Source organism: Mytilus trossulus, unplaced genomic scaffold, assembly GCF_036588685.1.
Source record: "Mytilus trossulus isolate FHL-02 unplaced genomic scaffold, PNRI_Mtr1.1.1.hap1 h1tg000070l__unscaffolded, whole genome shotgun sequence".
Taxonomy (NCBI): Eukaryota; Metazoa; Mollusca; class Bivalvia; order Mytilida; family Mytilidae; genus Mytilus; species Mytilus trossulus.
In genome coordinates this window covers 5272985-5300087 of record NW_026963294.1, presented here as the reverse complement: position 1 = coordinate 5300087, position 27103 = coordinate 5272985, and the positions used below count along the sequence as shown (strand labels likewise).

The following is a 27103-nucleotide window of genomic DNA, read 5'->3' as shown; positions in this document are numbered from 1 at the left end:
TGTGTTTTGGAAATCAGTATACTTACGATCAATCTTAGTCGTAAGTTTTTTTGTGAAATCGACTCCAGTTTTTGGTTTATATTCATTATATAAAACAAATGTGAACCCAGTTTCGGTTTGGAACATCATTATGCACATTGAGGGTTTGTGGAACGGTGCGAGTTTTTGAAGGACACATATATATACGACCATCAACAATAAGCAAACCTTTATCGAGTCAGCTTTTAACAGGCACCGACACGACGAGATGCGATACAAGGTTTATTTTGATTTCGCAAATATATATCATCTGTCCGTTTACACTGCTTATTAAGTATCTATATATAATTAACTGACAGATTGTACAATGGTATGACACTGTCATGCATGCTGTGCAGGTATTTGCCATGCACGTTCACGTGAAATGAAAGTGGTATGTAATAAGCTATATTTATAATGGTGCGGTGTTTTTTTATTGAATCACAATCATGCTCGGAAATATTGATTCATAAAAATCAAACTGACTATACGCTTCATAAAATTCAATGTTATATTTATTTGGGCCAATTAGTGTTTTTTAGGGGGGGAATAGCTAGTAATATATCAAAATATGAAATTATCAGAGATATATACATTATTCGATCATTGTAAAAAGATATACGATTGATTTGATAGGCACTATTCGTAAATTCATTGTTAGAATAATATTAAACTTATTCAGTGAGAAAGGCAAGGCTCGCCTGATTTTCTCCTCTTTATTTTTGTGATACTAGTAATTGCATAGCTTAAATGACAAAACGTTATGGAATAAGACAATATATATATATTTGATTTTAGGGTTTTGATATAATTTAGCTTCTATTTTGAGATCTGAGCACAACAAATATATCATGCATGGAAAGTTTTGTTTTTCGGTCTTGTTACTTGTAGTTTATGAGTTTATTAGTTTGTTATCATTTTCAGAGACCATAATACGGAATCAAATCATAGTTCCAATGTTGGGGGTCATTCATCCCAACTCGGCCGATTCCGTACCCTCATCAAACGGATAGAAGGAGAGGAGCGGATTTTACCGAGGATTGCCAGCGAATGGGTTGGGGGTAGGGGGTAGCACGATGGATGTATTGTCCGTCATGTTACAAATCGAGCCGAGCGAAACGACGTTTGATTTAGTTATATTCAAAGAGATTATTAACCGATGTATACCCTAATCTTCTTCGCTCGCATTCCTCAGAGGCGGATTTAGGGGGGCCCAGGGGCCCGCCCCCCCCTTTTTGGGAAAAAATTTGGTTGCTTATATAGGGAATCACTGAAGCGTGACTGTAGCGGGCCCCCTCTTAGGTCAGTCAGTGGGCCCCCACTTATGAAAATTTCTGGATCCGCCACTGTTCCTTACACTCCTTTTTACCTCTGGTCTTGTGGCCGGATTACCAGCGAATTGAAGACAACAAATATGTGTATTAAACCGATATGGCCTTTGGATTTGATATTCAATAGTGTGGTTTCATTTACTTTCGTGAGTACGAATTTTCGTGAATTAATGAAACCTTGCATTATCGTGGATATCCGATGTCGAGGTGTTGCCATTAACTGCATACAAAACGGTTAGAAACTTTGTTATTCGTTTAACATTTGAATTCGTGATGTACCAACAAAACTCACGAAAATTGGTACCCAACGAAATTTAAATAAATCAACAGTTAGCAGTCAAATTTGAGGAGTTTTAAAGATTGTATTCTTATAATCTAGATATAGGAAGCTGTGGTGTGAGTGCCAATGAGACAACTCTCCATCCAAATAACAATTTAAAAAGTAAACCAAAAAAAGTAAATCTGTTCATTTACATCTTCAAACAAAATTATTAATAAAACATTGTTTACAGCATATATATTCATCCATATATATAGAGAAAGAGCAGAGTAAACAAATTCATGAAAGTCAATCACGGCCGGAATGTTTGCACTGAAATAAAGTACAGTTGACCATCTGACTTACATTATTAAAATTTTATAAACTATGTAAATAAATAGCAAGTTAGTGAATGGATTGACCGTGACATCGAGTGGTCATGTGTATGTTATGTTGGTCATTTAAACAACATTATTTGAATATGAATTAAACTGAGGAGTTCCCCTGGTCAAGGAACCGGTTAGTGACAATGAAAACTGTTGTTGTGGTCATAACTTTACATTGGCGGATCCAGGGGGGGGGTCTGGGGGTTGGAACCCCCCTTTTTCTGGCCGATCAACTACATGAATGGGGACATGTTGTTGGAACCCCTCATTTGTACTGGGTTGGGACCCCCCCCTTTTTAAAATGGCTGGATCCGCCCTGCTTTAGACCTCCCTCTGTGTTCATTTGATTGTGAAATACAGATATGTACTAAAGATCGAGACCTTTTAATAAATTTCATATGCATGTATTTGACTATATAACAATTATGGCAAAAATTGTCATATGCTATACGAATTACAATTTTTTTTTTTTAGAATAAATGTGTTTTTAAAATTAATAAAGTTAGCAATGTTTTTAATTTTTTCTTTCGATTTTTGTTATGATACACAAAGCAAGGCGGTTCCAGACCATGTATTTTTTTAATTTGTAACCGCATGAACATCCAATCAAAATCCATAGTGTCTTTCTCCTTAGGGTGCCCCACAACTGATTGATGTAAACACAACAGTTTCTAGGTCAGTTAAATAGTTCAAGCGACGCTGTTGTTTGTAAACAAGAAAAATTGTCACAAGACGTAGATCACACATCCTTTTTTTACAGAAAGATCAAAAGTTCAATGAAAAATGCATTCTTATGCCGTTTCCTTTGGCCAAAATGACTCATGCAGTCGAATATACTGAAGTGCATGTTGTTGAATCTCTTACCGTTTATATACGTAATCATTTCTGGATTACTTCATCACGGGACAGATGTTTGGCAGGATCATCATATAATTAACCAAAAAGCTTGTTCATTATCTGGGTGTTTGTACGAAAGATATGCAATTTACATAATTATACATGCATATGAGTGGTGATACCTAGAAATAACCGAGTTTTAGTGCTCTATGTATTCGAAAATTGCATAGATCAGATGAAGTCCTCGACTTGTGAGATTTAGCGAATGAAGCTACCACTGGATGTGTACTGGCACCATGAACAACTAGACTGGCGCCATTGGGCGCAGTTGTTTTGAATAAAAAGGATTTCTTGTTTTTTTACGTCTGGTAAATTAAACATGTTAAAAGACAACTTTGCTGACCAAAACACAATATTTGCCCGACAGATATGAAATAGAAATTAAAATTGAAAGAAATGGTCTGACCGAACCAAAATTAACTTGTCAGGTACAAGTATATTCCGGGCCTACAAAATAGCGAAGCAGGTACTGCTCAGGCCCGTAGCCAGGAATTTCCAAGGGGGGGGGGGGGGGGGGGGTTCGTTGGACTCACGAACTCGACTTTACCAGTCACAATTTGAACAGAACATTGACTTTAACAGTGCTTATTTGTTTTCGTCCGAACCCCCCTGGCTACGGGTATGCTGCTTACCATTCCGTAGCACATACAGTCAATCTCAGAGTTTTTTGGGGGACATTGTGCTAGTTTTCTGGGTTTTCTATCTTTTGTATTGTCTTAATTTGTGGAGTTGTTTTGTCTTTTCGTCGCTTTTTTTTTTTGCCAAAGCGCTGCGCTCGGCGCTGCGTTATCAGTTTCGCTGGGCATCGGTTTGATAGTTTAAACATATGTTATTGTCCAAAAAACATTGACGGTAGGATTAGACACAAGATTTGCAACTTAGAACGTCTTCTCCATTACATGCAAATAATAAATAACCAAACAAAATAAAATACATAATAAAAATAACATCGGTTGGTTGCATCTTTCCGTATGAACATGTGTCATTTTAATCAATGTAAAATTATTTCGGGGTATAAACTAGTACATTTTAAAAATGTTCGCCTCTTTAGCAAACATGTATTATAATACTCCCATGCATATTCTTCCTTAAAGCACTAATTAAGATACTGTGAATATAGACAGTTTTTATTGGGAACAAAAATAGTTTGAGCAAAAATGCGGCTAAATTTTATAATCAAATCAATTGGGTAAAATTAGAAATGATTTCCTTTCAATAAAGAGTTTACAGTAGGTTGATTCAATCCCACTATGGAAAGTTATGTGATTAATAATAATAATGTTGTTATTTAGTTATCTATTATGATATTTATTCACTTTGAGATGCTTGACCTATATTCTTTTAAATTCTATCTCGCATTTTATTTTGTTTTCGTTCGTAATCTGTTCTCGTTTGACTTGTATACGCAGGTTAATTGAATATCATAAATTATAGAATAAGATAATGAAAAAAGTGATCAACTGCGCATATAACAAAATAAACAATTATATATTAAAACAAACAACACACAAGAGTGTAAAGGGGAGTAATCGTGATTTAAAATATGTATTCGATAATTTCATCCATAGTTGCATCCCTTTGTTTAAGTTAAACGCTAAAAAGCAGGATATTTGTCGCACTATTACAATTAATTCTATCTCCATTTGATATTATGCAGCTTACTGTTTCGTTCATTAATAAGTTATTTGCACTAAGGGGAGTGGACACAACACCTGCATAAATATTACTGTTTTACCACTTTATATATGATGTTTTTTTAAATATGTTATTTTTTGCATTGTGTATATATTTGTATTGTATAGTTTATTTATGCCTTCAACCCCTAGGGATATAAATCTGCATTTCATTAACAAATTAAATTATAATTAAATATTAACAAACGGTTTACATGCAGTATAAATTGTGTCATATTGTAAAATAGCATATAGGTACATTTGTGCATCAACTATTATGAAGTTAGTTAAATTTCACCCCGCATTCATTTCGAACTATACATGTATACGGTAGCTCTTCTTTAGTAAAATTAACAAAGACGTTACATGATATTTTGTGAAATCAATCAACTTAGTCTCTTCCTACAGTTTCCAAACCATGCAACTCCATAAAAATTGCACACATGTTTAAGAAGTGTTTCTGCTATTATTAAATTGTCTGATGAATGTTTTTTTTATTTTTTCCAAATTTGGGAGCTTATTTTTTTGCGTTTTGCAAGTGAATAACTTTGAAGTTCGACCTCTGTGAAGACGTATTCGTGTGAACTTCAATTTAACCCCTTATTTAGAGATGGATAACGCATGTATCGGTTATAAAAAGAAAAACTATGTCAACTATGTTGTCAACATCGAAAGTGAAACAAAGGTAAATCATTTGATTGACATATTCAATCAACAAAAACTCTTAGTTATAAAAATAATGGTTAAAAGATATTTTAACGGGCGCATTGCATTTGCGCCAATTTTTAAAAAGTCCAATCTTTCATTTGCGCCACAAGGTTATATTTCATTTGCGCCAAAAATTAAATACTTCATTTGCGCCGTTTTACAGGTAATACAGGTAATATATATAACAAGAAAGGAATATTCATCGCTCTATCGCACGGCTAACCGAGAGATTGATCGGTTAATCTATATTGAGTATACGGCTATATGGGCGATTGGTCTGTTAATCGGGTTGGTTATACGTCTGTTAAAAGTAAAACTCACAATTTAATGTAAAACTCTATTAAATATTCCGATTTTTTGCATATTATAAGAACCAAATCAAAAAAAGAAAAGTGTCTGACAAAATGATACCTATCATAGAATATTTTCCACCTGTAATGCAAAAATTTCACAGTCTGCGCAGTTTTCTGTAAAACTAAAAGGCGTCGCGCAAGTATGTAGTATTTATGCTTATACACAATGACATAGCATTTTTTTTTAATAAAAGGCGAAACAAACAATTTTAGATATCATTTAAAGGACACAAAATAGTACTTTGCTTCTAAAAAAATAAATTGACGTTAGTAAATATTTCATAATTGTAATATAACGTGAATAATACCACGTTTTAGAGAAAATTATAGGAATAAAGTCTGTTAATGGGTTGGACAATTGTGTCAGTTGAGAGTTATTTAGCCACGACAATAGTTTTGCTACCTTTATATTTTCCCATTGAAAAAGTTAAGAATGAGATGTTCTTGAGTAAAAAAATGACAATACGGTGCAACAGTATCCTTCTAGTAAGAGCATTTTTATTTTGACTTTCTTTGCATTTTATTGAAGGGTGTGTCACTTCAATATAGCGTGGTATGGATTGGCCGCTGGAATATGCATGAATTTATTATTAACGTTTTCAATCAGCCTTAATTTTTGTGTCTGTTCAAAGTAGCACGTTCTCAAATCCGACTGAAAGTGTCTTTCTAATACAACACATGGACGTTGAACCATAATTCGTCAGCATCATCCAATTATACAATGAAACATGCTGAACTTTCAATGATTTTCTCAATAACACCTGATTAACAGGCTTTCGCCATCCCGATTAACAGACCAACCGCCGATATAGCCGCATACTCAATATAGATTTACCGACCAATATCTCGGTTAGCCGAGTGTCGGCCGTGTATCGTGAATATTAAAGATTTGTTAATACAGTATTACTGAGACTTCAATAAAAGTAGTCTCAGAGTATTACTTCAGTTCAATCATATACTTATTTCTAATACAAAACTGAGAGTCACTTAGGTTTAGATCTATATAGTGTTCACATTTGAGATGTGTCAAGATGGACAATGTCAATTCAGAGGCAAATCAAGGAAATAAGTCTCATCATATGTTCCGAAAATTGAGATAAGTAATTTAGATGTCCCAAAAAACTTGCAAATGTAGAATAAAAACTGATATGGACTACAAAACAATTATCAAAACTTTGATCGAACGGAACCATGGGGCAAACCAGCAGAAAGTGTGGTCTCAAATAAAGGCAACAGTAGTATACCGCTGTTCAAAACTCATAAATCCATGGACAAAAAACAAAATCGGGGTAACAAACTAAAACCGAGGGAAACGCATTAAATATAAGAGGAGAACAACGACACAACATCGAAACGGACCAAGCAACAGACAAAACACCACGAGAATAACAAATATAACATCAAAACCAAATATATGAATTAGGGATAGACAAGTACCGTGCCACGTCTTATCTCAAAAATAAGAGAAAACACAAACGACTCAACGTTAAAATGCAACACACACACAGAAACGAACAATATTATAACAATGGACATCTTCCTGACTTGGTACAAAAACTCATTAAAAGGTTTACTTTTGGTTTTATGACGACTGATTTCTGAGGAATATGTTTTGACTAACAAGCTGTGTCTTCTTTATTAAAAGTGTTTGGTTTTTTATTAATACCTGTATTTACCTGTATCATGCGTATTTACCTGTAATATTGGCGCAAATGAAAGGTTTTATTATTGGTGCAAATGAAATATAGTTTGTGGCGCAAATGAAAGATTTTTTGGCGCAAATGACTCGAATGCCAATTGGCGCAAAAGCAAAGCACCGATTTTAACCTATATTAGGAAATCAAACAGACAAATAAAAATCCATTTGTACGAGTTCACTTTCTGTTTTATGAAATTGAAAATGGAAATGGGGAATGCGACAACAACCCGACCATATATAGAGCAGACAACAGCCGAAGACCACCAATGGCTCTTCAATGTAGCGAAAAACTCCCGCACCGGAGGCGTCATTCAGCTGGCCCCTAAACAAAGATGCATACTAGATCAGTGATAATGGACGTCATACTAAACTCCGAATTATACACAAGAAACTAAAATTAAAAATCATACTAACAAAGGCCAGAGGCTCCTGACTTGGGACAGGTGCAAAATCGCGGCGGGTAAAACATGTTTTTGAGATAGATCTCAACCCTCCCCTATACATCTAGCAATGTAGAAAAACAAACACACAACAAAACGCACAGTAGAATTCAGTTTAAGAGAAGTCCGAGTCCGATGTCAGAATATACAACAAAAGAGAAAATGACAATGATGCAAAAATAACAACAGACTACTAGCAGTTACTGACATGCCAGCTCCCGACCTCAATTAAACTGATTGAATGATAATATGTCTTCATCATATGAATATCAGGCACAATCCCTCCTGTTAGGAATTTAGTATTATATGTATAACATCATGATATATAATTATGAGAAGAACATAACCCGTGTCATGCCAACAACTGGTTTTAGAATAAATGTGTATCATTCCGATGCAAAGACCCTACAAGTGAATCAATATTAAAGCCAAAATATGCAATCTTTATTCTTTAATGACCGGACAACAGTCGTATCTATATCCCTTCATAATATTTACGTTTACCGGTATGTCGTTTATATGACCATCGGCAGTATTCGGAGGTCAACTCGATAGTTCATTATAGATGGTGTGTAGAATAAAATACACACGTAACGATGAGACATACTACCGAGTTCATACCTTGTTAATTATTTATTTAAGACTTATTTATAATTTGAATAAATGTGTAAATATTGTTGTAAATCAAATATGAGAATTTGAGTCGAATCGGTGAACAAGAAATTCACAACTAGTGCCCCTTTATTACACTGTAATAATTTTTCTGTGTAGATCTATTCGAAATAACCTCAAAAATCTTGTGCACATCTCGGGTTATTCAGTGTGCACCACAACTTTTATATTATTTCGAAAAGACAGGAAATTATTAGTCATTCCTTAAATAATATAAGTATTTGTTAACTGATTCATACATTGAAGTGTATCATGTGGCAACGGTTCTCTGATTGGTTAACAAATAACCCAGGATACTGTGAATAACTTAGTGCACAATCAAAGAGCATAACAAATGGTCTCCGCCTCAACGTGGAGAAAATTAACTTTTCATTTTCAATAAAAGTTAGTAAGCTTGTTATCCGTTAACTGATACATTTTGTGCATAGAGAAGCGTTAAATACAAGCAGATTCCAGTTTACAAAAGTAAGTAAAACAATAGTTGTCTCCCTTTTGCCACACGTCTACCAATTGTTTGCATTATGTCATGAGCCGCTGGAAAACGTCACGAATTCATCAGATATTTATCAAATGTTTATTCCTTTTCATGAAATAGTGTTATATTATTATAGCTTTTTAATTATGACAGGCCAGATAGGGTCATTTGATTTTAATAAACAATAAAATAAACAAAAAATATGAAAAAGGGCCGGTAGGGTAGTGAATTTGCCATCTGCTCCCTTTACAACAAAAGAATTGATGTGGCCCCCGATCATTTTGTATATATATATAATACCACATTATAGTATAGTCATGTCTTTTCACATTCGTATTAATAGAATTATAAGTGGTCACAAATGCAGACGGCGGGTTGAAAAATGCATGTCAGTGTCAAACATTACAGAAGCATCTTAAATGCATTTGTGATCTATAAAGCCTTGTAAAAGAAGAAAACGGGGCTTGTTTTCATCCTTTGATTTTTTTTTCTAATGACACCTTTACAATCTTTAGTTTCCAGATTTTGTTGAAAATTTAAATTTGAGCCCAACAATGATTATCAATGATAATTCAATTGCTTTGACCTTGACTTTTGACATATTGACCTTGACTTTTGACATATTGACCTTGACTTTTGACATATTGACCTCAAATTCAATTACTTTCTTCAACGCTCCGAGGAACATAATCCAAGCAGGTTTGGTAAGATCAAATATAATTTAACATATAAATATTTACCATGGAATATTATCAAACTAACTATTCATAGGAAGACTAGTATTTAAAATATTGGTGAAGAGATATTATCTGAAAACAGAAAAGTTGACAAAGTAAATGCTCAAAAGACATTGCATTGTACTCGGAAATTTCCCCCGTAATTTCAAAATGTTCAAAGACACTGTGACCTTAAACTTTGACCCACGGATATAAACAAATTAAGGTAGGTCTTATATTGTCTTACATTCATACATGTTAAGTTGATAAAGTTTCGGCATTTGATTTAAATTTAATTTTAATCGTACATTTGGTGCTGTGACCCTACCCTAACCTTCGTCTTAGAAATTAAAATTGGTTGATATGAAATTTGAATATTTGTGTGAACAAAAAAACTTTTCAAAACATTCCAGTCAGTTTACAGGCACTTTATGGACATGATATTCCACGAACTTACCCGAGTGAAAAAGGGGTTTTGTTGATATTGGCCAAACTTTAGTTCACCAATAGTCGTGCACTTAAACTCTAGTTCCTATTTGCCATGCAAAATTTAATTATCCTGCTCCAAATGTTGGCGCCTCGAAGAAACTCAACCACTGTAGATGCACGTGAAGGTAAAAACATAAAAAGGAAGATGTGGTATGGTTGCCAATGAGATAAAATTGAGAATGGAAATGGGGAATGTGTCAAAGAGACAACAACCCGACCTAATAAAAAAACAACAGCAGAAGGTCACCAACAGGTCTTCAATGTAGCGAGAAATTCCCGCACCCGGAGGCGTCCTTCAGCTGGCCCCTAAACAAATATATACTAGTTCAGTGATAATGAACGCCATACTAATTTCCAAATTGTACACAAGAAACTAATAAAAAATAATACAAGACTAACAAAGGCCAGAGGCTCCTGACTTGGGCGGGGTTAAACATGTTTGTGAGATCTCAACCCCCCCCCCTATACCTCTAACCAATGTAGAAAAATAAACGCATCACAATACGCACATTAAAATTCAGTTCAAGAGAAGTCCGAGTCTGATGTCAGAAGATGTAACCAAAGAAAATAAACAAAATGACAATAATACATAAATAACAACAGACTACTAGCAGTTAACTGACATGCCAGCTCCAGAGACAACTCTCCAGAAGAGACCAATAGTCACAGAAATTAACAACTATAGGTCACTGAATGAATGGTTTTTTAAGAATGAGCAAAGAAAACAGAAAAGTATATAACTGCCTGTCTATGTAAAATTATTTTCTTGAAATGTTTTATGCAACTACAACAAGTTGGACTTCATTTGAGATTTGAAAACAAGATTAATCCATGTTTTATATATATAATTTTAAGGATAAAGTTAATCTAAAATCGTATATTTTGGGGTAAAATATAAATAAATGGAGATGTGCGCTATTCCTTAATGAGACACAAGCCGAACAAAAAGTTCAGGTCAACTAATGGTCAAGTGTTTTTACAATAGGTCAAGCCCTCAATTGGACCGAGTCCAGACAAAAATGTGTGTAAATTAACAGATAATTTCATAGATAAAAATATGCCATCAACCTCAATGAACTAGTATAGATATGGTCGGGTTGTTTTCTCTTTGACACATTCCTAATTTCCATTCTCAATTTTATCTTAGAAATTCCTGATAGGAGCACCATTGTTTCGCGGTTGCAGTTGTTTCCAGATTTTACATCTATAGGCAACGCATAATTAATACTCTATAGAATACAGGGAATTTCATCAGAGGAGCCATTATCAAGGAATATGGATTTAAAAATTAAATTTTATAACTTGTTTTGCTCGTACTGTGTAAATGTGATTTATTCATTTACACACGTATTGAACTGGAATTAAACAAAATGAGTTTTCTAGAAATTTGGAGTTCCAATCGCACAACGCATTTCATAACAGATGATAGGAGCAAACCTTTTACGTACTTTTCATTTTCAAAATGCTGTGAAATCTATTTCGAATGTAGATTACTAAAATATAGTGTAGGACGACATGATTTCTGTATCAGATGGTTATTGTGCTTAGGGCCGGCTTTATATAACTGTGAGCTTCTTTTGAAACGTATGTCATACTAAGAACAATACTTGTCAGATATAAAATGAGATTTGGTATATATACAAAAGCCAAAAAGAAATCTAGCTTCAAGCAGAGATTTGTAAAATCTTCTCCTCTAAAACTACAGGGCCAAATTAAACCAAACTTGGACACAATTATCATTGGGGTATCTAGTTTAAAAAAATGTGTCCGGTGATCCGGCCAACCATCCAAGATGGCCATCATGGCTAAAAATAGAACATAGGTGGAAAATGCAGCTTTTGGTTTATAACTCAAAAACCAAAGCACTTAGAGCAAATCTGAGGTGATAAAATTGTTTAACAGGTCAAGATCTATGTGCCCTGACATTTTCAGATAAATCGGATAACCCGTTGTTGGGTTGCTGCCCCTGAATTAGTAATTTTAAGGAAATTTTGCTGATTTTGGTTATTATCTTGAATATTATTATAGATAGAAATGAACTGTAAACAGCAATAATGTTCAGCAAAGTAAGATTTACAAATAAGTCAAATGACCGAAATGGTCATTTGACCCCTTTAGGAGTTATTGCCCTTTATAGTAAATTTTTAACCATTTTTCGTAAAACTTAGTAATCTTTTACAAAAATCTTCTCCTCTGAAACTACTGGGCCAAATCGAACCATACTTGGCCACAATCATCTTTGGGGTATGTGGTTTGAAAAATGTGTCCGGTGACCCGACCATCTAACCAAAATGGCCGCCATGGCTAAAAATAGAGCATAGGTGTAAAATGCAGTTTTTGGCTTACAACTCAAAAACCAAAGCGTTAAGAGCAAATCTGACATAGGTTAAGATCTACCTGCCCTGAAATTTTCACATGAATTAGACAACCTGTTGTTGGGTTGCTGCCCCTGAATTAGTAATTTTAAGGAAATTTTGCTGTTTTTGGTTATTATCTTGAATATTATAGTCAATTTTTAACTATTTCTCGTAAATCTTAGTTATCTTTTACAAAAATCTTCTCCTCTGACACTACTGGGCTAAATTAATCCAAACTTGGCCACAATCATCTTTGAAAAATTAGTCCGGTGACCAGGCCATCTAACCAAGATGGCTTCCATGGCTAAAAATAGAACATAGGGGTAAAATGCAGTTTTTGGCTTAAAACATAAAAACCAAGGCATTTAGAGCAAATCTGACATGAGGTAAAATTGTTTATCAGGTCAAGATTTATCTGATCTGAAATTTTCAGATGAATCGGACAACTCGTTGTTGGGTTGCTGACCCTAAATTGTTAGTTTTAAGGAAATTCTGCTGTTTTTCGTTATTATCTTTAATATTAATATAGATAGAGATAAACTGTAAACAGCAATAATGTTCAGCAAAGTAAGATTTACAAATAAGTCAACATGACTGAAATGGTCAATTGACCCCATAAGGAGTGATTGTCTTTTATAGTCATTTTTTAACAATTTTCATAAAATTTGTAATTTACTAACATTTTCCACTGAAACTACTGGGCCAAGTTCATTATAGATAGAGATAATTTTAAGCAGCAAGAATGTTCAGTAAAGTAAGATGTACAAACACATCACCATCACCAAAACAAAATTTTGTCATGAATCCATCCTCTTCCTTTGTTTAATATTCACAAAGACCAAGGTGAGCGAAACAGGCTCTTTAGAGCCTCTAGTTTGTACATAAATTTAGGCCGCTATTTTTTTTTTTTTACGTTTGAATGGTTTTACATTTGTGATTTCTGGGCCTTTTTAGAATAACTTACTATGCGGTATGGACTTTACTAATTATGAGAGCAGTACAATGATCTATAGCTGTTAATTTGTTGGTCAATTTGTCTCTTGAGGAGAGTTGTCTCATCGGCATCAAATCACATCTTCATTTTTATAGACTATACGTTGTAAGCAAACAATTAGTCTCATAAAATATTAAAGGGTTTGGTCTATTCAATAGCCTCGTTGGTATTTATCTATTATTAAATCTTTATATTGTTTTGTCCTTGAAAGAACATTTTGTGTTCAGGGGCGGATTCAGTCATTAAAAAAAAGGGGGGTTCCAACTATATGTCCCCATTCAAATGCATTGATCGGCTCCAACCCCCGGCACCCCCCCCCCCCCCCCCCCCCCTGGATCCGCCACTGGTGTTGATATAAGTTCTTTGGTATAGTCTTTTTTTTATTAAATTGTTCGCAGCGTTACATAGGTTAATTAACTAGACGCGGAGCGATCTAGAGCTTATTATATGGTATTAACATCTTATCTAGTTTTGACGACAGCAAATTGATGTCTTTACGTTGTTTTGTCCTTTAAAGAACATCTTTTGATGATATAAGAACGGTTCTTTTACAGAGTCTGTATTCAAATTATTTACAGCTTAACTGGCTTAACTAGACTCTGGGCTATCTAGACCTATGCGGTATGGGCTTTGCTCTTTGTTAAAGGCCGTACGGTGACCTATAGTTGTTAATGTCTGTGTCATTTTGCTCTTTTGTGGATAGTTGTCTCATTGGCAATCATACCACATCTTCTTTTTTATACTTATTGCATTTTGTGGATATCTTGTTTAGTGTTGACAACAGCATGTTGATGTCATTACGTTGTTTTAACTAGCTTAACTAGACTCTGGGCTATCTAGAGCTTATTGTATTCTGTGGATATCTTGTCTAGTGTTGACAACAGCATGTTGATGTCATTACGTTGTTTTAACTGACTTAACTAGACTCTGGGCTATCTAGAGCTTATTGTATTCTGTGGATATCTTGTCTAGTGTTGACAACAGCATGTTGATGTCATTACGTTGTTTTAACTGAATTAACTAGATTCTGGGCGATCTAGACCTTATTGCATTTTGTGGATATCTTGTCTAGTGTTGACAACAGCATGTTGATGTCATTACGTTGTTTTAACTAGCTTAACTAGACTCTGAGCTATCTAGACCTTATTTCATTTTGTGGATATCTTGTCTAGTGTTGACAACAGCATGTTGATGTCATTACGTTGTTTTGACTGACTTAACTAGACTCTGGGCTATCTAGAGCTTTTTGCATTTTGTGGATATCTTGTCTAGTGTTGACAACAGCATGTTGATGTCATTACGTTGTTTTAACTGACTTAACTAAACTCGGGGCTATCTAGAGCTTATTGTATTCTGTGGATATCTTGTCTAGTGTTGACAACAGCATGTTGATGTCATTACGTTGTTTTTACTGACTTGACTAGACTCTGTGCCATCTAGAGCTAATTGCATTCTATGGATATCTTGTCTAGTATTGACAACAGCATGGTGACGTCATTATGTTGTTTTAACTGCGTTAACTAGACTCTGAGCTATCTAGAGCTTATAGCATTTTGTGGATATCTTGTCTAGTGTTGACAACAGCATGTTGATGACATTTCGTTGTTTTAACTGACTTAACTAGACTTTGGGCTATCTAGACCTTATTGCATTTTGTGGATATCTTGTCTAGTGTTGACAACAGTTTCTAGACCTTATTGCATTTTGTGGATATCTTGTCTAGTGTTGACAACAGCATGTTGATTTCATTACGTTGTTTTAACTGACTTAACTAGACTCTGGGATATCTAGAGCTTATTGCATTCAGTGGATATCTTGTCTATTGTTGACAACAGCATGCTGACGGCTCCATGTTAATTTACCTTTTAAGATGTTGCTGTCTTATTGGCGTGTACACCACATGCCCTCCTCTTCAAATCATAAATCAAAGATTCGCATGGCGTGTTTACAACTGATCGACTTTATGACAGGCGTTGATGTGTACAGTCCAAAAAATGAAAATAGGTCTCATAAATCAATGTTTAGATGAAAAGCTAAATGCATCATAAAGTTTTCAATAACTGAATATCATAAAACATATAATGAATAAGATATTAAAGATGACGCAACGCATACGAAGACAAGCTACGGTTTGCGCATTGGAATAAATTGAAGAAACTAAATGTTGTATAAGGATCTGCGAGTGGGGTTATTTGAATAGAGAAAAATGGGCTCAGAGAAAATGGGCCACTACAACAGATAAAGTTGAGTCTCAAAAATAAAAAAATGGTGAAAATTTCAAAATATAGAATATTGGACAAAATATGTAATATATTTTGACCATTTTATGCCCAAATTTACAAATGCATGAAATTGCATCGCACTTTAGGGTAGATGTACTTAATAGTATGAGAGTTAAGATGTTCTGTAACCAACATGCTACATGCATGTCTTGTGGTAGAGTACTTCCGGTACACCACATGACTAAACATTCAATTTGGTTAAAAAGTGGAGTGTATAGAAAAAGTGAAAAATGTGGTCGAATATACAATGGTTTTTAAAATGGCGGTTTGATACCTATAGAAAAGAGAAAATTGCAAAAAAAAATATTAAAGAATACATAAATGCAGATGTTTACTCTTACATATATATACTAAGGTTCATTTTTTTGGTTAAAAATAAAGTGCAGTTATAGGCTTTCCGGACTAAATAAATAAACGAACTATATTGGTAGGTAATGCGAAGTCGTTGAACCGTAATGGAAGACTGAGAATTTTGTGGTGTCATTGGGAATGTTTTGATGGTGCAAAATGTCCCTTAGTTGCTATAGCAGACCACCCACTGAACCTCAAAAGGAGTTTATGATGTATTTATGCAGATAAATGTGACACTCCTTCATTATTTAAAACATGTTTAAACGGTCCCTTTCGATCGGACTATGCTGTTTTATACATGTTATTCTAGCAGATAACACATAAGCACAGTCAGTTTCTAAAACACCAGAAACAAGAGGCGGCAATTTGTCTACACCCTAGTCAATCATTGAGGCTTATAACATCCAGATGTAAATTTCTATGACCTTTTTAAAATGCCATAAATGTATATAATCTAACATTTTGTATGGAAATATACAAAAACAAATTAAAATAAAATAAATCTTTGACGATTAATTGTCAAATTCTTGTTGTCAAAAATCGTAAAATTTGGTCAATACCCTTCTTTTTTCTCTTTTTTGTTCAAATTATTTTTTAATCCAAGGTATAATTGATGTTTAACCGATGTCAAAAGGAGGGACATGACATTTGCATGACGACAACTTCAAAGTACGTGGAAAACGATAAGCAAAGAGGATAATAAATTCGTGATTATAATAAGTACTATTCCTGTAATTTGAAATAGTATATAGATAATAATGTTGTTGTGTTTTTGAAGTGATGTTTTATTTCCCACATTGTCTGTTTGTCTCCAGAAAAACTCCACAAAAACGTAAAAGTATTAAATAAAGCTTATTTAAGGTGGTATGGGAGTCTAAAATAAAAATGATAGAATTTGTTCATACTTTGCCAAAACGTAGTATCTATTGATATACGTTGAAAATTATAATAAAAATGATAGGTCACCGCGCATTTTCACAAGCTACGGGACGTTACAAAATGACACATTTTGTATGGATTATACAGGAAAAACACCATTTTGTGATTAGAAACTAAACAAAATGATAGATTTGTTAAATACTCAAAAGATCACTTAAGAAAAAGATAGCTTTCAAATATTAGTATTTATAAGTTATATTCTTATAAATTGGTTCATTTAAATGAAAATTCACATTAAATATCTGCATTCCTGCATCAAATTTTGCTAACTTGACAGAAATTCTGGACCTTTGGTTCTCTGTTTTTTTTACAATCCAAGATGGAGGAAGACACCCATACCATCTTAACTAAAAAATTCATTGATTTAGTATTGACGTATGATTTTCGCTTCCGTGCTTCATACAAAATGTACTTTGATCAATGCTTTTACATCTCAATAAAGATAATTAAAAAAAATCAATTCTTAATGAAGTGTATCCATGAATCTTAAGTCATTATGACCGTGTATTAATTTTTTAACGAAAGACAACAATGGAAAGTCCGCACACATTTTATATTCAACTCTCTTAGCCTTTCCGACTTGTTGAATGTTCACAACAAGTACTAAATGGTCAATAGTTCTACACGACCAATTCTTAATCCTTGGCAAAATTCCTAAAGCAACTTCAATACGTTCTAATTTAAATGGATTCAAATAATTGTTGAAATTGTCTTCAATACAATTATGGAATACAGGTCAAATTTAAATAGAAATTGAACGATTGCTTTCAATAACCTTATACCACACAAATCTACACAGAAGTCCCTCACAGTTGGGTAGATTTTAACAAGCTGCCCAGTGGATATTTTCAAATTAAAGGATATACAAATATTGTTAATGCGGCCTAGAATACTACCTACATTTAACTGTCAGAAAAATACTCGTCCATTTGTACATGGAACTTTGAGTCATGGATAATAACGTTCATTACAGTACTGCTAATGGTAAGATTTTTTTTATGAATGTATTTATATCATATTTTTGGAAGAAATTTTAATATTTATTTTCCGTAATTTGTCATTTTGGTCAAATGTTCAGCAAATATTGACCAGTATTGTCTTATTTTAGGTGAATTCTTACAGCTGCATTAAATATTATTCAATAACAGCAAATGTCACATATTATGCCATTCTATAACTTTTGCGTTCAAGAGTGTTCTTTAGTTATGCAGCAGTGTTTCACTAACTATGCAATTATTTTAACACTTTTTCATGTCATTTTACTTCTATTTCAAATGGCGCAGAAAAGATTCGAAATCAATATTCAATAATCAATAGTAATCAAGGGCTATTTATAATTGCTACATCGGAATACACATGTTTCCCTCGAATAGCTTTACAAAGTCACACCTTACAAGTTATAGATTTTCGTAAAAACAGTCTTTAAAGCATGCTGTGATGTAAATTTTAACTAATTTCCAAAATTCTAATTTTAAAATTATGTAATATTAACAACTTTCTATTTTTCACATTCCGGTGACTTAATGCGGATTATATTTTACCTTACAGCTATTAGTCTAATAGAAAATATACGTACCCGGTATTTTTCTGGTTTATTTTTTATATGCTTGAGTAGCGTAACCGCCATTAAATGTTGACTTTTAAAAGAGACTTGTAATAATTATATTTGCATTTAATCACAATTTTTTGGATGACTAAATGTTTTACATTTGACTGGGATACTGATGTACTCGTAAGCGCATTATTTTATACTTAGTTTATTTTATCTTTTAATATTCATTTATTTTTATTTTATTTCTGTATTTACTTATTTGTTAATGCTTTAGTTGATAGTAATGGTATTTAACAAAATTAGAAAACAAATAATCTTCTACTGCAGTGCGCACATCGCGTTTGTCTCCAAAATTTTGGAAAACCAAAATCATAAAAATATATTTGAAATTTGTTATATACAAATATATTTACCATTGGACGTTATTAATTGGAGATGTTATATACACACTTTCTTTGTGCACATGTACTTTTTAGTACTACTAAAATTGACTGATTGATATTATGCAGGTTTATCGTCAAAAAATTATTATCAGCACAGAAATTTAACAATGCAGGATTTGTTATACAATGTCCAAGTGACAGTTTCATGTTTTTATAGTTCAGTACCATATATCACAGTGCAAAAAACAAAAATATTTTGTACTAGATTCAGAAATAAGTTGCTTTGTCCTTTCAGTAACAATTTCCTTTCAAATTATAGTTTAGTGAAGATAGCACTGTATAAGTATAGTACTACAGTATACAGATATGGTACTGTTTTAGTACAATTAGTACTACATGATTATAGTATACAGAACTGGTGTGTGCATAAGAGTATTACAACAACTGTACAAATATAGTACTGTAATCTTATGGTTCTAAATCAGTACACTAGGTTTGACATCAGTGCCACGTTATGTATGTATATTTGCAGTACTAAAATTGAGGTTTGAGTACTGATAACATACATATAGCTGTATTTAAGCAGATACACGGAGAGAGACAGAGAGATTTTTTTATTTTTTTTCACAAGTCATTATATTATAATATAAGTAATTGAACACATCTTCAAATTACTTCTTCTTATTTTATATAAAAATAAAATTCAGAATGGAAATGGGGAATATGTCAAAGAAATAACAACCCCAACAAAGAGCAGACAACAACCGAAGGCCACCAATGGGTCAATTGTTCCAATTTGTAGTTGAAAACGACAAATTAACAACTCCCCCTTTCAACCAATTATCCGGGTCTAAACCTGCTAAATACAGTCACCTTTAAATAAAAATCTTGAACTTTATATATTTCAAACAAAGATTTGATTGTCCATTCCATAATACATGGACAGCATAAAAGAAAAAAAATATCAGGGGGCGAAAGAATGTTCTTAAGAGGCTTCTGTCTCTTACCTATTTTTACCTGCCGTAGGCGTTTCGAGCTCGACTGGAGTTTAAAATACCTGATCTTACTTACAATCAATATAATTTCACTTTTTTAAATAGTACTTTAATAATTCAACTGTAAAATATTTTCTGTTTGATAAATTCAAATGATATTTTTCACAGGTTTAATTGTATAGGAGTAAAATGAATGTACAAACACTGGCTGTTTACATTGTCATTTTAATAGCAATATAAGTTTTCGACATGTTGTTTCTTTGGATTAGAGATTAATAAATTTTAAACATTTAGGCTGCCGTTAATTAATTTTATGTTTCCCACCTATTTCAAAATTCTAAAGATAACGTCACTCTTTATGATATAATGATCAGGCGACCATTTTGGGATCCTTTTATTTGACTAGGTTTTCCATTTTCACTGAAAATATTAAGGGACAACCTTCTGATTATCTTTTTTAAAGAGGGGCGAGGATTAACAATTCATTTTCATATGTTCCTACAAAATAATATTTATTTTTTAAATCAGCATGCTCCTCCCCCATCAATAGAAAGTTAAATGGTTGTCCCTTAATTCCAGATTACTTTTGCATGCCACAACATATCTTCATTTGATTTTGGATGGTAATCATTGCGAACAATAAGTTTCCATAATCAACTGTTTACCCTTGAATTGAAGAAAATGCATTTTTCTTCTTCAAAATGGGCTACAGATTATTACAAAAATTTAAAAAAAAATCCTCTTCCTCGCCTTAAAAAGACGAATGATTCACTTAATTCATTCTTAACATAGCCCTCTTTCAAATACACTTAGTATGCATGTAATGGTTGCAACTTGACGTCTAGCGAACATAAATCAATTTATCCATTTTTTCTACTTTACAAAAGATGGCCGAAAGATACCAGAGTGACAGTCAAACTCATTAATAGATTAGTCCCTGCGAAAATAAACTGACAACGCCATTGATAAAAATTAAAAAGACAAACAGACAAACAATAGTACACATGACACAACATAGAAAACTAAAGAATAATCAACACGAACTCCACCAAAAACTGGGGGTGATCTCCGTTGCTCCGGTAGGGTAAGCAGATTCTGCTCCACATGTCACGGGCACCCGTCGTGTAGCTCATGTGATAACAAATCCGGCAAAAAGTCTAATTCAATAGGTCACATTCATGAAAGGGAAGGGGATTGTACAAATATTATCTTATCCTAGGACCCTGATATCAATAAAGATCATATACTTCATTGAGAATGGATTTTTTTCGACATAATTTGATTTGTTTGAAAGAATTTTAATAATTTGTATTGTCATATTTATAAACAAATAAAAAAATGTTTGTGACAAAAAGTTGGCCTATTTCAAACTTGACATTAATTCCACTATGTGCGTTCTACGTTCTATTATTACATAATTAAAAACTGTGAAAAGGTAGAAATTTATCCTTCAAGAGCACTAATCTCAGATCTAAGGAGAATTAAAATCATTTGAAGGGTTTTAACACAATAAGTAAAGTAATAAGATTTTCTTAAGTGGCTCAGAATATTTTTTTTAAAATGTACACGATTGACGAAATTGATTATTTTGTAAACATTCTAACACGTTTTTCTGGACCTTGCCAAGGCCAAGTTGGACTTTAAGGAGGGTGGTAAACGATTTTTGTTCGTGCAACGTCTTTTGCAATTTTTATTTCACGTGCTGCAGTGAAACTTGTTCGTTATTCACCGTGTTTCGTGAAATCGCCAAAAAGATCAACGTACAAGACATTTTTATGTGTTCGTTCATCTTGAAATGGCAATTTTATTTCGCGTTCTTTCGTGCAGATACCCCCTTTTTTACGCCCCCTCTTTAGGATCATTCGTATCAATCAAATTAAAACAAAATCCTAAAATTGCTCTTGTTCTGAAATGTCGCGCGCATCAAACACAGGATCAATTGAAGGATTTTATTTTAATTAAATTGTCCTTCTCTTTCATGTAAGATGACTACGGTTTTGTTTTAGTAACATATTTTTTGATGATGTACAGCAGCCGGTAGTCCAAACATTTAGAAAAAAACGAAAAATTCAGTTTAAAAATAAACGAAGATGATCACAAATGTAACTTAAGATACATATCATAGCATATCTTTTTTTTATTTTTTGTAACGGTCATTCTTAAGTATTATTATATAAATACAAGAAAAGGCAATCTTAAACTTGTTATTTTGGTTTAAATTTATTAATGGGGAGGCGTGGAGTCGGTGGCAATTGGAGGGGGTGTAGTTTGCTTTTGTAGTTTTTGTACGTTCCCCCCTCAATATCTCTATTTAACCCAATTTCACAAAGCATTATTTAAAAAGAATTCAGGACGGTTTCATTATGTAAGCGTAATACAAACTTCTCGTATTATTTTTAGATTTGAGAACTTGAAAAGAAATTGTTATTGAGGTTAAGCTTATATCATTACTACATGTATTATTGAAATTGGTCACTCAATTAAACCATTTAACTGTGAAATTAAAATTTAGTAGCTTTATATCGTTGTTAAATTACTCCATTCACAGCAATTGTCATTTGTGTTTTATCAACCGCATATTTAACCCAGAAGTTTGAGAGAATTATGTCGGTTTTCGATAAAAGTGTAACCCGAATGATCCCGACGTGAAAGTCCACTTTATACGTAACCTACAAAGTATACCTTCAAGTGTCTGGATGGGGCTTTCAGAGTATAGAGGATTATGGCCAAACAGGGCAGAATATAGGACAAAAATAAAACAAAGTGAAAAATAGGGACAAACAAAAGAAAAAGAATAATTGGATGCTAAATTATAAAGAATAGAGAATTATGAGCAAACTATTTAAAGGAGAGAAAAAGGTTGTAAAAAAAACCCCAAGAATCTAAACCACCCAGATCCAGTCCTGAACATGCATGACATATTTGCCACTGGAGTCAACCAATAATCAGCCAAATGATGCTGCAGCAAGTTATTATACATGTATTTGTTTGTACATGTAAATGCTTGCTTCTTCAAGACATTACAAACTTAAGCTTGTTCATCATTTATCTTTTCTCTCACAAGACTCATTTGGGGATATACGTAAAACACATAGACTCCCTAAATAACCAGAGACAATACAAAGTAGTACGATAAGCAAATACAGAGGCGGATTAAGGGGTCAGGGCCCTTTTTTTGGGGGGAACAAATTGGTTGATTATATATATATATAGGGCATTTCTATTTAAAGCATGACTGAAGCCGGTCCCTCCTAGTTACTAAGCCCCCCTACTTTTAAAATTTAGAGTTTGGTTTTCAAACCTCGTTTTACAGACCACGCCACATTACGTATTCCATTACCATATAAAGCATGACTGAAGCCGTCCCCTCTTAGGTACTAAGCCCCACCACACACACACACACACTTTTAAAATTTAGAGTTTGGTTGAATGAAAGCAATTCTGAAACCTCGTTTTATAGACTCCGCCACATGACGTATACAATTACTATATAAAACATGACTGAAGCCGGTCCCTCTCAGGTACTATGCCCCCCCCCCACTTTAAAAAGATAGAGTCTGGTTGAATGAAGGCAATTCTGAAACCTCGTTTTATAGACTCCGCCACATTACGTATACAATTACTATATAAAGCATGACTGAAGCCGGCCCCTCTTAGGTACTACCCCCCACTTTAAAAAGTTAAGAGTTTGGTTGAATGAAGGCAATTCTGAAACCTCGTTTTATAGACCGCGCCACATAACGTATACATGTGTCTATATGAAGTCCAGAGCCGATAATTCCGTTGTTGTTGTTGTTGCTGTCTATCATATTTGTTTTTCGTTTATTTTGGTTTTCATCAATCAAGCTGCTGTTTTTTTCGTTGATTTTTTCGTTTTTACATTTGTCATTTCGGGATAGCTTACTATGCGGTTTAGGTTTTGCTTATTGTTGAAAGTGGTACTTTGACTTATTGTTGTTTTAAAATTTCTACGACATTTGGTCTGTGGTGGTAAGTTGTCTCATCCCACATATTCTTATTTGTGAAGGGAATTTATTTAGCGCTTTATATAGTATAGAGACACCAGTCTATCATTTATCATCATGTTATCGTCTATATGAATTTTGATTATTTTTGTCGTTGGGTACGTGTCTTATTGAAAATCCCACGTCTGCTTTTATTCATTATTAAACAAAATTTCCTTCTTTTTCTGGGGGAGTTGGGAGGGGAGGGGGTTTTCTTTGACGCAATTACAGAAGCAATAAATTTGAATCATTTACAGTATAACTACAAGAAAAATACTAGCATTATTTCCTTACTCAAATTGTTCTTTACAACATTGTATGTACGAAGTCATCTTGGATACATGAGAAAGATTTAAGTAAAGACAGCGAGGGATTAAGGATAAAGAAAAAAAAAGCATTAAAAAAAATTCATCAAGCTATAATCTTATGTAAGATCTTATATTTTTGTCATTTAAAAAATTCGGTACTGATTGAAGATCTTGTTAGTGGGTAGTCACTGTTAAATTTATTCATAACTTTTTGTATATTTTGGAGACGCTTTAAAGTTTGGTTTTATATAGCTTATTGTTTAATACCCTTATATCCACCTATTAGTCTAGATGTCGTTATGATTTTACTGTGGGATTTGAATTGTAGTATCATAGACGATAATTCAACTTGCATCTCTTTTTATTCATAAGCATTATAAACGACATATTATATCTTGAGCACGCTTACTGCTAAAATCTTTATTTTCAAAAATGATTTTTTCCGAAAGATATCTAAAAGATGCTTTCCATACTTTTCCGGTATGTATCTATTAAAGGATGACTACAGCTGGAATTTTCGTAAATGAATTCTTTACCCGATAGATTTCACTAGTATCAATAGAAAAACCTAGAAAAATATGGTGGGAGTTGGTAAGAATTCCCGTATTATTTTGATGAAATGTATGGACAGAAAGATATGAACCAGTATCAAATATGCAGAAGAAAGAAGAAGAATTTCAAAATATTTTCACATTTATTTCAGTACTATTATGTTTGAGATGCAGTGTTTTAATGCATTACCAAATAAGTTCAAAGTAAAATGTTACATAATTCTAACCAATGCAATTTCTTTATTTTACAGGCGACACAGAAAACAGTTTTTATGTAGATACAGGATTTGCATATTTTGAAAAAGAGGTTAACGGTAACATGTCCGATAGCAGTCACCTAGACTTTGAAGCTGAGACATCGCCAATACAAAACGGCGATATCGATCATTTGGAACTCAATGGTGAACAGACAGAATCGGTAAAGCGCATGACAGTCGATTCTACTGATCCAATGTCACCATACGAAAGAATTATTTCTGAACCAGTGCCATTAGATAGAGTCATGACACAAGACATTGTAGAAAAGAGAATAATTAAACAGGCACCGGCAGAGCGGATCGTTACACGACCGGTTGAGTATGTCCGGGAAAGACCGGTTGAGTATGTCCGGGAAAGACCCGTTGAGTATGTCCGGGAAAGACCCGTTGAGTATGTAAGAGAGAGACCTGTTCAGTATGTCACAAAAAGGCCCGTTGAAGTTATGAGAGAACAACGAGTTGAAGTAGTTCCACAACAAATCCAAAGAGTTATCCGACCTGCACCGACCGTTAGAAGAGTGGTGCAACAACCAGTTGAGAGAGTCATGCAGACGCAACAAGTTCGAGTAATAAGAAGACCGGCACCAGTTGAACGAGTTGTTCAAAGAGTAGTCGAACCTGCACCAGTTGAACGAGTTGTTCAAAGAGTAGTCGAACCTGCACCAGTCGAGAGATATGTTCAAAGAGTAGTCGAACCTGCACCAGTCGAGAGATATGTTCAAAGAGTAGTCGAACCTGCACCAGTCCAAAGGCTAATCACAAGATCTAGACCAACTGAGAGGATTGTTACTGCCCCAGTAGAAAGAGTTGTGACGCGGGCACGGTCTGTGGGCAGAGTAGTACGATCTGAAGAGAGAAGATATACCACAGCAAGACCTGTAGAATCCGTTATAACTTCATCAAGACCAGTAGAAACTGTTGTGACCAGAACGAGGCCAGCCGCATCAATCGTTACTACACCAAGATCTGTAGAGACATACGTAACCAGACCGGCGGCAAGCTCTACTATTGTCAGAATGTCACGAGAGAGACCGGGTTCCGCTAGAACTGTACGGTCTAGTATTTACTCGACTCGTTCATCATATGGCGATGTGGTTTTTTAGTGAATAATTTTGAAATAGGATTTAGATATAAAAGATAAAATTTCGGATTAGTGAATATTGGTTGAATGGAATATTGCTTGCTCAATCATCTGTATATTATTACGCTGCGGATTTATAAATGTGTGTATGTGATGTGGTGTAATTAATATTTATAAATGCCATCAATATCCTTAAAGTATTTAGCAAGGAAAGTGGACACTGTAGTTAATTATATATAGATATTTAGAATATTTAGAGTTTAACAAATTGCCGTTGGAGCAGAGTTTTGTCTTGTTGAAACCGGAAATGACTAGTTCTACTTATTTCAAAAGAACGAAAGGTTTTCGGACTTTATACATGACATGCGGATATTTCAGATGTGCTCAGCGTATCAATATTTTATTATATTACAGACTAATAATACTCGTACATTTATACTGTAACATACATTATAGTTATCCTGTTATGGTAATATTAAAGTTTATCACATTGTTATTGGTGCTATTGAAATATGTTCAATCACGCTTTTTTGAAAAAGCAAATACAAACGAAAATGGTATCTATCCCTCACACAAAAGCTGTTGAGATAATTTCACTCACGCTTTTTTGAAAAGCAAATACAAAGGATAATTGATATCAATTTCTGACACAAAATCAGTTCATGAACAGCAAAAAACAAATGAACAAATGAACGAATGTCGACAACAATTAAGTACCTTTTTTTAATTTTTGGTTTTTGGTTTGTTGCTGCTTCATATTTAATTGCTTGTTTTCCTCTTCCAACGACCCGCGAACAGTTAATGCAAAAGGTAGGTTCTGTAAAGGTGTCGACAGGGATGCAGTTGGAACATTTGGACTGGCACTGTAAAACAATAGTATGTTGGTTATATAGGGACATACATTTTACTTTTCAACAGGCCAACATCGAACCA

General features: G+C 33.7%; 1 protein-coding gene across 4 annotated transcripts; it reads left to right on the top strand.

Annotated features, from left to right (window-relative positions):
* Window positions 1-328: 328 nt before the first annotated feature.
* On the top strand, window positions 329-26666 carry LOC134699430 (KH domain-containing protein 3-like). 4 transcript variants are annotated; one of them, XM_063561027.1, is made up of 2 exons: window positions 329-412; window positions 25084-26666. In XM_063561027.1, exon 2 carries the CDS (start codon window positions 25152-25154, stop codon window positions 26190-26192), a length of 1041 nt encoding a protein of 346 aa, XP_063417097.1. In that variant the 5' UTR covers window positions 329-412; window positions 25084-25151; the 3' UTR covers window positions 26193-26666. The 4 variants fall into 4 exon arrangements, with proteins under 4 accessions (XP_063417097.1, XP_063417096.1, XP_063417094.1 ...); XM_063561026.1 differs by lacking the exon at window positions 329-412 and adding an exon at window positions 9706-9853; XM_063561024.1 differs by lacking the exon at window positions 329-412 and adding an exon at window positions 17717-18023.
* The last annotated feature ends 437 nt before the right edge of the window (window positions 26667-27103 follow it).

Coding starts and splice junctions, on each gene's coding strand:
- LOC134699430 (XM_063561024.1), top strand. CDS start 17,990: ATGGATAATAACGTTCATTACAGTACTGCTAATG. Junction 18,024..25,083: donor TCATTACAGTACTGCTAATG/GTAAGATTTTTT, acceptor TTTATTTTACAG/GCGACACAGAAAACAGTTTT.